This window comes from Taeniopygia guttata, chromosome 5 (genome assembly GCF_048771995.1).
Source record: "Taeniopygia guttata chromosome 5, bTaeGut7.mat, whole genome shotgun sequence".
Classification (NCBI taxonomy): Eukaryota; Metazoa; Chordata; class Aves; order Passeriformes; family Estrildidae; genus Taeniopygia; species Taeniopygia guttata.
The window spans coordinates 20558500-20570252 of record NC_133030.1 but is presented as its reverse complement, the minus strand read 5'-3'; the positions used below and the strand labels follow the sequence as shown (position 1 = coordinate 20570252).

Genomic DNA, 11753 nt, shown 5'->3' with positions numbered 1-11753 from the left:
TAAAGCTCTCTGATACCAGCTCACCCCTGCCAGCAGAGACTTTGCTGAGACAAGGCTGGGTATGGACACCCGTGGTTTTGGGGGTAGAAAGGGGTGGTGAAGATTTCAGACTGATAGAAGAGGCAGATATCCAGGCAAGAGAGAACTACGTTCCCATATATATATATATTTTTTTTTTAGCTTGGAAAAGTTAAGAAAATAAATCTGTAAATTACCACCCTCCACAAAAACACACACTAGAAGCTGACAGAGAGGAAAAGCAATGTGTGAGCTCCAGGACTGGTCACTGAAGTGTTGCTCGGGTTGGGGAGTGCTGGTTTGCAGAGCCTGGATGCCCAGTGGTCCTGCTGCCTGTGCCAGGGCCATGGGGAGCGGGGCAGGTGGGCTCAGCCCAGCTGCATGCTGTACTGCTCAATCAGCTCCATGAGGTCGAAGGAGTTGGAGAGCTGCAGGCTGATGGTGCGGCTGTCCAGGGAGGAGGCTCCTTCCTGCAGCACCTGCTCGTAGTAGTACTCACAGAACTTGGGCACCAGCTGCAGCAGCAAAACACTGGGGTTAGGGGCAGCTGCCTGATATAGCTGCAACAACCTGCATGGCCCTGTCCTCCCGGAGTGCAGGGAGGAGATGTCTGGGGCACCCTTTGTCTCCCCCAACCCCTGAGGGTCCCTGTCCCTGGGCATCTGCCTTCCACACCATCCCACCCAGACCCCAAGTGTTCTCTGTCCCATTCTTAACCCATGTTTTCCCTGTCCCCAAGGGTTCCCTCCCTGGTCATGCAGCCCCCCATGTCACCAAGGGTCCCCCTCCCTGTCACTCAATTCCCCCACCTCTCTCAGCCCCCAAGCTATCCCCTCTTTGGGTATCCAGATCTATCCATCTGCCCCAGATCCTGAGGGCTCACAAATCACCATCTCCACTGCACACTGAGGGCCTCCCTCCTTGTGCACCCAAGCACTCACCTGCCCTGGCCCCTGAGGAAACTCCATCACCTATCCATCACCTAGAAGACCACATCCCTGGGCACTCAGAATCAAACCTGCCTCAGTCCCCAAGGGTCCCTCTTCAGGCACCCAGACTCTCCATCTCCCACCCAACTCGACCTCGAGGATCCCCCTTCTCAGGCACACAGAGTTCCAGCTCCCCTGGCCTCCAGGAGTCTCTCCCCTTCCCTGGGCAGCATTGGGGTACTGGTGGGTTTTGGCTACTGTACCTTGACCAGGATGAGCTTGGACTCCTTAGGCTTGGCCTTGGAGAAGGCTTGCCCAAAGCAGAGATAGATGGTGAAGTCTGGAGATCGCCGCCTTTGGCCATTGCGGAAGTCCCTCAGCTCTGTGAGGCAAAACAGGGCTCAGTTTTGGGGTGAGCCTGGGGGCACAGAGGGGCTGGGAGGGTTTAGATGCTTGTAACATCCTGGTGCTGGCTCCCATGAGCCCCAAACCAGGCTGGGCAGGAAACAAGACACGGGGAACTACACCCCTTCCCACCTGTGCAAAACTCATGGAAGTCAAAGATGGGCGTTTCCTGGTCTCGGCAGAGCAGGTTGAGTGGGGGATCCTCAACCCCCTCGAGCTGCTGGGACAAGGCCCAGAACACCTTGCACTTCGCCTGGCGGGTGGCAAAGACCTTGTAGGCGCGTTGCTCCAGCCACAGCCTCGCGATGCCCAGCAGATCCTCGGTGAAGCGCCGCTGCTTGCCGTCGGCCAGGCTGGCGGGGCTGGGGAAGCGCACCACGTGCCCGGGGCTCGGGGCCCCCGGCAGGCTGGGGCACTGGTACGTCAGCAGGCAGTGGCTGCCCCCAACCACCTCGTGGTGGAACTCCTTCCCCCGGTAGTAGATGGTGACATCCAGGATGGAGACAATGCCATCTGCACCAGGAAGTGATCAGCAGCTGCATCCTCCAAACCGAAACGTTCCCCCTCCCCAGTGCACCCCCCAAGCATATTTACTGTTAATAATTGTCATAATAATAATTTATAGCTATTAATAATTAATAACCCTCACCTGTACTATCCAGCAGCAGCCGTGGCTGTGGCACGGGGCTGGCGGCGGGCACGAACAACGTCCCACCCGGCACACACTGCATGGGGACCGTGCCTTCCGTCAGCTGGCACGGTGGTGGCACCGCCCCTGCAGCGGGAGATGAGCAGCAATGTATCACCATTCCAGATGCCACCCTGGCCTCTTCCCACCCCATTATGGCATTCCCACAGCCAGGGGCAGATCCTGTCCCATGGCACCCACCTGTCTCCTCTGGTGGCATGAGGCCCATTGGTTGGTAGGTGCCCAAGGTGGGCTGCTCCACCGAGGGCACCCATTGTGGAAATGTGGGATGGAAGCGGCTGTTTTGGCTGGTGTCTGAGTAAGGCTGGAGCAGGGTGTCCTGGTGAGGCTGGAGTACAATGTCCTGGTGGGGAGTGTCCCCGGCAGGGAAACCACCTGTGGGAAGGTTCTGGGGTCACTCACCCAGGCAGTCACCAACTCTGCACCCCGCGAGCAGGCCAACTCTCACCTGTGGGCACCCAGGATGGGGCCAGCGAGTCAAAGTCGCTGGGAGAGATGTCACAGTGCTGCAGCAGCTCCCCCAGAAGCGAGAGCTCTGTGGGGTCAGTGTTTCCTAAGGGGGAGCACAGTGGGTATGATGTCTCACAGCCACAAAATTACTTCCAGCTGAGCCTACTGGGTATCCTCCCCCCAAAAAACATTGTGGGACTAGTGCTTACCTGGGACAGCAATGGCTGAGGCCATGTCTTGGGGGTGGGGCTCCAGCTGGAAAGGGGAGGAGAATGGGATCTTACTGCTGTGGTTGCCAGGCATCCAGCCTCCCTCAGCCCACATTTTGGCCAGCCCACATTTGGCTGCAGCTTGGGAGCAATGCTGGTGGAGTGGCAGCAGGGATCCCCCCTGGCCTGCTGTCCCCACCCAGCTACCTGCAGCTGCTGTTGTGCTGCCTGCTGGTCCACCACAGGGTTGGGGATGCTGGAATGTCCCTCCTTGCTGTCCTGGAGGGTGGCTGAAAGGAGAGTAGCAGAAATGGGAGGCCCTGATATTGCCCACCCCATCCAACACAGCCCCTCCATGGGGCGACACTCACCTGAGACAATGGAGAAAACCTTATGGGGGTCATCACCACGCTTGGAATGGTCCTGTTCCAACTTGAACAAGTTGGTGCTGCTCAGGGCACAGCGGAAGTTGGTCTTCCACTTGGCCGGATCCTCGGAGCCTTCCTCGTACCGCCCACTGACCCTTGCCCAGGCCTGGGGGTGCAGGGAGGTGAACATGGGCTCCCTGGCTCCATGGGAATGGAGGTTTCCCGGGATGACTGGTCTTCCCCACCTCCCCAGCTCCCACCTTGAAGACCTCAGCTTGCTGCAGGTCACCATCCTATCCCGCGCACCTTGAAGACCCTGAAGCTGCTGCTGGCGACCCCCACCCCGCCCACCTGGAGGATCTCCACATCGCTGCTGGTGACACTCATCCCACCCACCTTGAAGACCTCCAGGTCAGTGCTGGTGATGTCCTTCCTGGCGTTGTGCTTCCAGGGGACGCGGAAGGTGGTGTGGGCAGCGTCGATCCAGCGCAGCCCCCGGTAGCTCCCGCTGTTGATGGCGTCCAGCAGCCACTGTCCGAACCGCAGCCTCTGGGCTTCCCTGCGGGCGGGGACCGTCACCGGGGGGAACCGGGGCCACCCGGAGACGGCGACCCGGGGCGAGCCGGGGGTGCTGGGCGCCGCTTACCCCTCCTTCTCCATCGCTGCTGCCATGGTGCCGGGTCCGCAGAGCCGCCGTGCCGTGCCGTGCCGTGCCGTGCCGTGCCGTGCCGTGCCGTGCCGTGCCGTGCCGTGCCGTGCCCTAGGCGCGGGGGCGGCCGCCTCCTTCCCGATCCCTTATCCGGCCCTCTCGTTTTCCTGGAAATCACGTGTCCCTCCGAAAGTGAAAGTGCCGCCGCTCCCGCGGGGTGCGGTGCCGCCGCTCCCGGGGTGCCCGGGAGATGCTCCGGGCCCGGCGCCGCCGCCGCCGCGCAGCCCCGCGCACGGCGCTCCCCGGACTGTCAGTGATTAAATTAATAAACTCCACCTAAAGCTGAGCGTGGGAATCCCGCAGCGCAGGGGGTCAGCCACACCCGCTCCAGCTGGGGTTTACCGCGGCTGGAAACCCCCGGGGTGTCCAGATGTTTATTTTAATCCCTCTTCTCCCGGCTGCATGGGCTTGCACGCCAAGGCCGTGCTGCCAAAAATGACAAACCGAGAAAGGCCGAGGTGCGGCGGGCAGCGCTCGGCACCGAGGCAGAGGCGAACCAGCCCATGCCCCCGACAGGTCAAGGGCAGCAACAGCGACCACCCGGCTCTTCTCCGAGCCCTTTGAGCTCTCTGGGGGGCAGTAAAAAAACCCCAAACTCCCTGAGAGGTTCTTCGAGTTCCTTACCCAAGGGCCAGGAAGGGATGGAGGGGACAGTGAGGCTGAGGCATGGGACTGCAGCCTCTTTCCCAATGTGCAGCTTATTTTTGAGGAAATTTCTTCTTTCCAGGAACCCCCTACTGCCTCCTAGGCACTCTACGTGGTTTTTCAGAACATTGCCTGTTGTTTCCCAGGAAATCCCCCACTTCCTTCCTAAGAAATCCCCCATTCTCCAGGAAATTTCCCCGTCACGTTCTAGGCTATTTCCTCCTGGTTTCCTGGGCAATGTCTTTGTTGCTTTCTAGAGTCCTCCATCCCTGTCTACGATTTTTCCCTCTGCTTAGAGGATCTCCACTGCTTCCCTGGGAAATTTCCCCATGACTGTAACTCCCTGCTGAGAGGAAAGCTGATGTGTTTACAAACAATTTGCTGGGTGAAGGTGTGAGTGTTAAGGTCTTTGAAATGGGCGGGCTCAATGTCTCTACTGACTTAGGGCAGCGGGTTTGCTGCAGAGCCCAGGCAGTTCTGCTCCTGAAACAGACAAGGGTCTGCACAGCCTGAGTTTCTGAATTTTAGGGTAAAATAGTAGGTTCAAAGTGGGATATGTGGTAGGCGGTTCGGGAAGGCTGAACCTTCCTGGTGCCTCAGCCAATAGGGAAAGCAAGAGGGCAACATGTGGCCAGGAGTTTAGGATAAAAAAAGGATGCCCCCTTGGAAACTTCGAGAGAGAAAATGCCACAGGTGTGTGTCCTGGTGGACTTTCTCACTTTATTTGATTCTCACTTTATTTGAATAAAGTTGAAGAACTCCTTCTGCCTCCTTTTTGGACATAAACCTCTGTTTTGGGGCGAGCCTGGGGGCACAGAGGGGCGTTTATGGATTTTCCTCACACTGGGAAGCAAGACATTATTTCCCAAGAAGTACCATTCATCCCCTCCAGGCAATGCCCCTTTTGCTATTCACCAATTCCTCCTTTGCATTCTGGGAAATTTCCCCTCTCGAAATCATCACTGTTACTTTCTTTAAAAATGTCACTTCTGCTTTTCAGGAATTTACCAGGTAATTGAGGCAATTTTCTCCTTGCTTTCATGTAATTTACCTCCTTTTATTTCTAGGCTATTCCCCCTACAGCCTTGTAGGAAATCCCCTCATTGCTTTCTAGAAATTCCCTGTGTATTTCCCCCTTTACTTTCAAGGGCTTGCCCCTAGTTCTCACATGGAAATTCCTACATTGCCTTACAGAAGTTGTCTTGTCCCCTTTGTTATCCAGGATATTCAGCCTTCCAGGTTGGTGTTCCAGGAATTTCCCTCTTGGCTGCCAGGATTTTTATTTTTGTTCTGCAGGAATTTCCCCCCACGATTTTAGGAAATAGGACAGGGGCATTCAGCAGATCCAGCAAAATGTATTGAAGGGCAGTGAACACCATGAAACTCAAAGAGGAGCCAGGAGAGCCAGGTCAGGTTGGGAGCAAGGGACAAGGCTGACACGGACAAGGTAAGGCTGGAATGGGCCCAGAGCTCTGCCAGAGGAACAAGAGGGAAGGAGTGGTGCTGGCTGCTGGCTCCTGCCCCAGGGACAAGCAGCACCTGCAGGGAGGGGAGCAGAGGAGTGTTTATTTACTTTCATTCCTCAATGATGCAATCAATGCAGAGTGGTTTCAGTTAACAGGTGATAATTAAATTGATGGGAATTCTCCCATTTAATTTTTTTTTTTTTTCTTTTTGCAAGCAGGATCCTGCCTGCCTGGGCAGGGGGGTACCTGTCCTGCACAGCCACAGCTGTTATCTCCTGCCACCTCCCCAGGTCCTGCTGGCTCAGGGACATGGCCAGGAAGCTAAAAATCAGCCAAATTTATGTCACCACCTCCCGCACAGTGGAAGAAGAGCTGGAGATTTCAGGAGAGTCAGTTTTACAAAGTTGTTTTTAAAAAAGCATCCTGAAGGACAAGGAGCACTGTCCCTGAACCTCAGCCCTTCACTGCATCAAACTTTCTTCCGAACTCAACCCCACCATACAAACCCACGCACATCCCCGCAGCCACAAGTCACCCAGTTTCCAGGGTCAATCCTTGCAGGAAGAAAGGCAAGCTGAAAACCCACAAGTTTTATCAGCAAGGTCCCTTTTGGGGACCCCCCCCCTGTAAATCAAAAAGCAGCAAGGAATGGGGCACTTTAATGAAAAAACTAAAATAAACCTTTCTCTTTTAATCCACCCAAGGGAAATCCAGAGCAAGAGCAGCATCACAGCACTACACACAGCACAGACATCTATCATTGCCTTTGCACAGATTCCTTTCCAGATACACGGAAAAGTCATAAAGAAAAAAGAAAAGAAAAAAAAATTATTCACATAGGCAAAGTGACAAATAACAAATCAGCCACAGAACAACTCTTTCAAAGAGAAAAAGGATGCATCAAGGAAGAAGGCCCTCAACATACATGTTTCATGAAAACCTAACCAAAGAACAGTAAACAGAGGTGGTTTTCTTTTAAACATTAAAAACAAGGATATTTTGAAATTTAATTTAAATACACATTCAAAACACAAACACCAAGCAGGTGCCTGGAGAATAAAGCAAAAAGAAGGAATGAAAAGTGAATTCAACCAGTTTAATTTCAACACCAAAGTTGGGTGGATGGCACCAAATGGAATAAATAATGGAGAAGATCACACTGGGTTGGCAGATCTCACACTTAAGATAATTTAAACTAGAATTAATTACACAGCCCAAGAGAGTACTGAATGAGGAATTCCTCTGACAAGTGATATTAGCTGGGACAGTGTCCCTTTGACAGAGCAGGTTGTAGGTGTGGATTTACCCCCTGCTACCCACTACCGATCCCCACCCAGGGAGCAAACAGGATGTTCTTGTGAAGCACAGGACTCACCCCCTCAAGTGGACACACAAACAGCTCCCTGCTCAGAGAATATGAACCCTCTGCCTCTTCCACACCCACTGCCTCCAGTCACACCCAAGGCAAACATCAGAACACAACCAGACCAGACGTGGCAGGGTGAGCCCACAGGTGCAGCATTTCTGCTGCAGCTCCGGGAGGTTGGACAGTGCCAGAACTGGAGCCAGTGCCTCCTTCCACACACCTGGGATCAGGCTGGGAAAAAATCAGATCAGCTGATCTACACCTGCAGCCACAGCTTTATCACTCTAGGGGTGGACAGGCTGAAGGAATGTAAGTGGCTTCTTTTTGTTTGGTTTTTCCTCCCCACAACCCTGAATAAAAAAAAAAAAAAACCCAACCAAAAAAAAAAAAAACCCAAAAACACACAACTAAAAAAACCCCACAAAAATAGAACTAAAGAAAATCCCCACAAAACAAAAGAAAACCACCAACACCCCCCACCCCCAAACAAACTAATAAAAGAAAAACAAACCCAAAAAAACCACCAAAAAACTCACCCCAAAACAAAAATAACTTGATCCCAAGTTCCTCTCCCTTCCATGCCTGTAGCCAAGCAGGGAAGTATCTTTGGACATTCACGTGATCCCACAGACATGTTCCCTACACAGCAGACACCCGATTTTTCTGATTTTTGCACCTCACCCGGATGTGCCTGTGACACCTAGTTAGGGGGGACATCCCTTTGCTTTAAAACAAAAATAATTACAAAATCAATAGGAACAGTCAGAATTCATTTAAGTCCAACTAGTTTTTAAAAAGGGAGAAGGGAGGACTGAAGGTTTGCAGGCCAAGGAACTTGCCAGAGCCACCATCCCCCCACCCCTGCCTCCAGCAGCAATGAGATAAGCCCCCTTTGTGCAGCTTCCACTCTTGACCCGAGGTCAGCAGAGCCAAGGAGGGACTGAGGGGACACAGCTGCCCCTCCAGCTCCTCCTCAGATGGCTGGCAGCTCCAGGTAGAACGGGAAACTGAGGTGGATGAGGGTAGAAGTTATTTCTTTCCCATCTCTCCTCCTCCCCAAGACTGAGAGGAGACTTCTGGGTCTGCAAGCCCAGTCTGTGCTTACCAGTGTCCTTAAGAATGACAATTTAAAACCAAACACGGGAAATTAAAAAGAGAGAGATAGGGAGGAATAATTAAGTATTGTCCGTGGAAGGAGCAGGAGGGGGCAGGTCCCAGACGGCGGCAGGGAAGGGACTCTCCCTCCCCACGTCTGCCCATCTGGGCACCGGGTCCCTTCGCGTCCCCGCGCGAACCCTTTGTGCTGTTGCTCTGACATCGATCGACACGGATGGCGAACACGGGGATGAATCCAGCGCTGCAGAGGGCGGGAGGGCACACGCAGCCACTCCGGGCTAGGCCCGGTGCTTGGGGAGCATGTCCAGCAGGAATTCCGCGATGCCGACGAAGTACACAACTTGTGCGATGCCGAAGAGGGGAGCAATGACCAGGGCTCGGCAGTAGGCCCCTTTGAAGAAGGCCGTGGGCCCTTCCCTCTGCCAGATCTTCCTGGGGAGAAATGGCACAGACAAGTAAGAGTCCATCCCACCCCTCCACCGTGCCAGGAGAGCCCCTGGCCACGCCCTGCCTTTCTGCCTCCCTCCAGAGACTAAACCAGGCAAGCGCTGTTGCCTGGCACAGCCTCCACGGCAAATCACCCATCACTGCCCAAGTGCTCTGCAAGTGGCCATGCAGAAACCTGCCCCATCCCTGCATCTGGCTAGATGCAGGAGTGGCTGCCCGTGTCCAGAATACAGCTAAGACAACCCAATGCTTGCATCAAGAGGTCCTCCTACTCAAAAGCTCACCCAGCATGGGACAGAGCCAGATGGCAACAAATTCTGTTACCACTGAAATACAAAAGCATGGAAGTCCCTTCGTGTTTTGAAGCAGCCAGACCATTGTTTAGCAATGGGCCAGAAGGTAATGCAGCTGGGGACAGCACACTCTGGCAGTGCTCCTGCAGACGCTGTGCAGAGCAGTCCTAGGAGGGATATGAGACTCAATACTGTAGGATTTTCCAGCAGTGGGGCCTACACTGCTGGAAAGAGAGACTACAACATTGCCTCCCTTTGCAGAAATAAAATCTCAGTGTTATGACTACTGGGGTTTGGACAGAAGTATTTAAATATAAATGCTATATTTTTCTTGCTCAATATGGGAAGAACTTCTCTTTTATAAAACTATATATATATACATCTGTTCATATATCTATATATATCTCCAGATAGACAGATAGATTGATAAAAGCACAGGGACAGAGGGAACATGAAGCACAGCTGTTGATTAGGTCTAGAAGCTGCACTGCCTGCCTGGCAGCAGGTAGCAGCAGCTGCCTGATGTGGTGCCTCTGTCATGAGGAGTCTTACTTGGTGCAGTCCAGGATCCCCGAGTAGGTGTCCTCATTCACTCCTCTCTGCAAGGACTGCAGCCGTGTTTTGATCACTGGGGAGGGAAGGAGAGGGGAGACACTGGTGAGCACTGGAGGTGTAGCAGGCAGGAACCACCCTACGAGTAATGTCTATGAAATGGTCAAAACAAAATTACCAAGAATACAGACCATTTTCATACATTTATCAGGGAAAACAAACCCTTTCCTTTACAAATTGATAAAAGAAACACAAAGCCACACAAAACCCACAAAACCCAACCCCTCCCTCCCTCACTGTGATCAAGGTTTCAAAAGCTGACTTAAGTTTTAAACCTTCCAAAGTCAGATATCTCTCTGCAAAGTGGGAACTTATTTTCAACTGCTCATCTCCTTCAGGAAGAGGTATCTAAAATGCACAATTCTGCTCCTACATTTCTTCACACCTTGGAGCATGTGCAGTGTTGAGGAGGGAGCATTTACTTTCTGGTGTTTTTCACAGGAGAGAAACCAAGGTGGTATTTAAGGCAGATGCTGTGGAGCAGGAGAAAAGGCCACAGATCTGAGGTTTCCCCTGTTTGTCCCAGACAATTTTAAGTCCACTTGGTCTGCATATTATCACTCCACATGGAAATGTACCTTTCCTGCCAAGAATAACTGAAATGAATGACACTCTTCCTGACATACCTAGTAAGTACTGCAAACCTCTGTGTAAGCTGTGGCCAAAGTTGTAACTCAGCTGAACTCACACCATTGGAGCTGGAGGCAGCAGAGCTGTCCCTTTCTGTGTGCTCATGCTGCAAAAAGGCCGGCACAGTCACCCTCCTCCTCACCTGGCCCAGCCTGGGCCTCTGAGTCCTGTCACTTGTCACCAGGCCACCAGCACAGCCTGCTCAGGACTCACCATCACAAGGATTGACAGCCACTGCAGCCGTACTGCCGGCCACACATCCAGAGAGGAAGGACACGTAGAATGGAGCCTTGACATTGGGGTCTTTTTGGCCCAGCTTGTTCAGGTTTGCAAACAGTGGGAAGTAAACAATGGAGAATGGGACATCCCTGCAGTGGGACAGGAAGAAAGGGAAGAAAGAACAAGGATGAGCAAAGACACCAGCACATTCAGAGGTCAATTGTTTTGACCACTTTTGTTAATTACGAGAGGTTCCTTTCTGCCCTCTATTCCCATGGGTGCTGCTTTAGTTCTACTTTTGTTAAAACTAGAGGAGAGTCACACTGTGAAAGCCCAGGCAAAGAGTGTCAGAGCAGGCACTGATCCTTGCATCCAACATGCTCTGTGGCCCAGCTCCCATTGCACACCCTGGGGTCTCAGGCTGACGCTTTTACTTTGCCAGCTCACAAGGACTTCTGCACAGTGTGAAAATACAGACCATGGGGCAGACAAAAACCTTTCAAAGAAAGCAGCAGAATTAGGTTTTCCAGGAACAAAAAGATACCATCCCTCACTTCTCTGACCTTCCCTTCTTTAATGTGCATGGGAAACAAACTAAACCAAGCCACTCCCGCTGAAGCCAACACCTCCTTTGCAGGCTCATTCCTGGGATGGGTGGTGGCTTAGGTCCAAGGCTGGGAACGCCAGAGCCCTGTCACGCCATCCTACCTTAGCAGCGTGGCTCCCAGGCCCTTGTAGAGTCCGGCGATGCCTTTGCTCCGCAGCAGCTCCCTGGTTATCTGGGTGGCTGTGGGGTGCCTTTCTATGGCCGGCTCAGCCGCCGCCGCCGCCGCCGCCGCAGGGGAGGAGGAGATCTGGGCCTGCTGTGCCATGAGCTTCTTCTGTGCCGCTGGGGAGCAGAGCGCCACAGGTCTGCAGCTGCCCCACAGCAGCTCTGCTGCCCGGTGCCACGGGACACGGAGCGACAGGGCAACACAACATGCACACAAAGGTGCCCTGCAAGCTTTTCCCCCAGTCTGCCCATCTCCCTCAGCCTGTCCCACTCTCTGGCAGTGCTGCCACACCAGAACGCTGTCGGCTGCGCGCCAGCTGGTTTGCCCAAGCCTGTCACACACCATCTATGCAGTGCAGAGAACAGGAACTGCTGTGAACAGGCAGGGGA

General features: G+C 53.4%; 2 protein-coding genes and 1 long non-coding RNA gene across 8 annotated transcripts in view; 1 reads left to right on the top strand and 2 right to left on the bottom strand.

The window, feature by feature from the left end:
- Window positions 1–146: 146 nt before the first annotated feature.
- On the bottom strand, window positions 147–5705 carry IRF7 (interferon regulatory factor 7). Its single transcript, XM_002198305.6, has 11 exons — window positions 3735–5705; window positions 3485–3647; window positions 3092–3254; window positions 2928–3010; window positions 2721–2766; window positions 2510–2614; window positions 2242–2436; window positions 2002–2127; window positions 1485–1865; window positions 1211–1329; window positions 147–533 (listed from the first exon to the last, which is right to left on the bottom strand). The coding sequence occupies exons 1-11, from the start codon at window positions 3758–3760 to the stop codon at window positions 387–389; spliced, it is 1554 nt and encodes a 517-aa protein (XP_002198341.5). The 5' UTR covers window positions 3761–5705; the 3' UTR covers window positions 147–386.
- On the top strand, window positions 3250–7826 carry LOC140684271 (uncharacterized). Its single transcript, XR_012056280.1, has 2 exons — window positions 3250–3499; window positions 5739–7826. It is a non-coding gene; the product is annotated as an uncharacterized lncRNA (long non-coding RNA).
- The window catches only part of SLC25A22 (solute carrier family 25 member 22), a 51404-nt gene continuing 46230 nt past the window's right edge, over window positions 6580–11753 (bottom strand). For all 6 annotated transcript variants that reach the window (XM_030274041.4, XM_030274042.4, XM_072929818.1 and 3 more), the window contains 4 exons: window positions 11300–11480; window positions 10586–10740; window positions 9683–9758; window positions 6580–8822 (listed from right to left, as the gene is read on the bottom strand). In XM_030274041.4, the coding sequence (XP_030129901.4) occupies window positions 8669–8822; window positions 9683–9758; window positions 10586–10740; window positions 11300–11480 (566 nt within the window). In that variant the 3' untranslated portion in view covers window positions 6580–8668. The remainder of the gene's footprint in view (window positions 8823–9682; window positions 9759–10585; window positions 10741–11299; window positions 11481–11753) is intronic.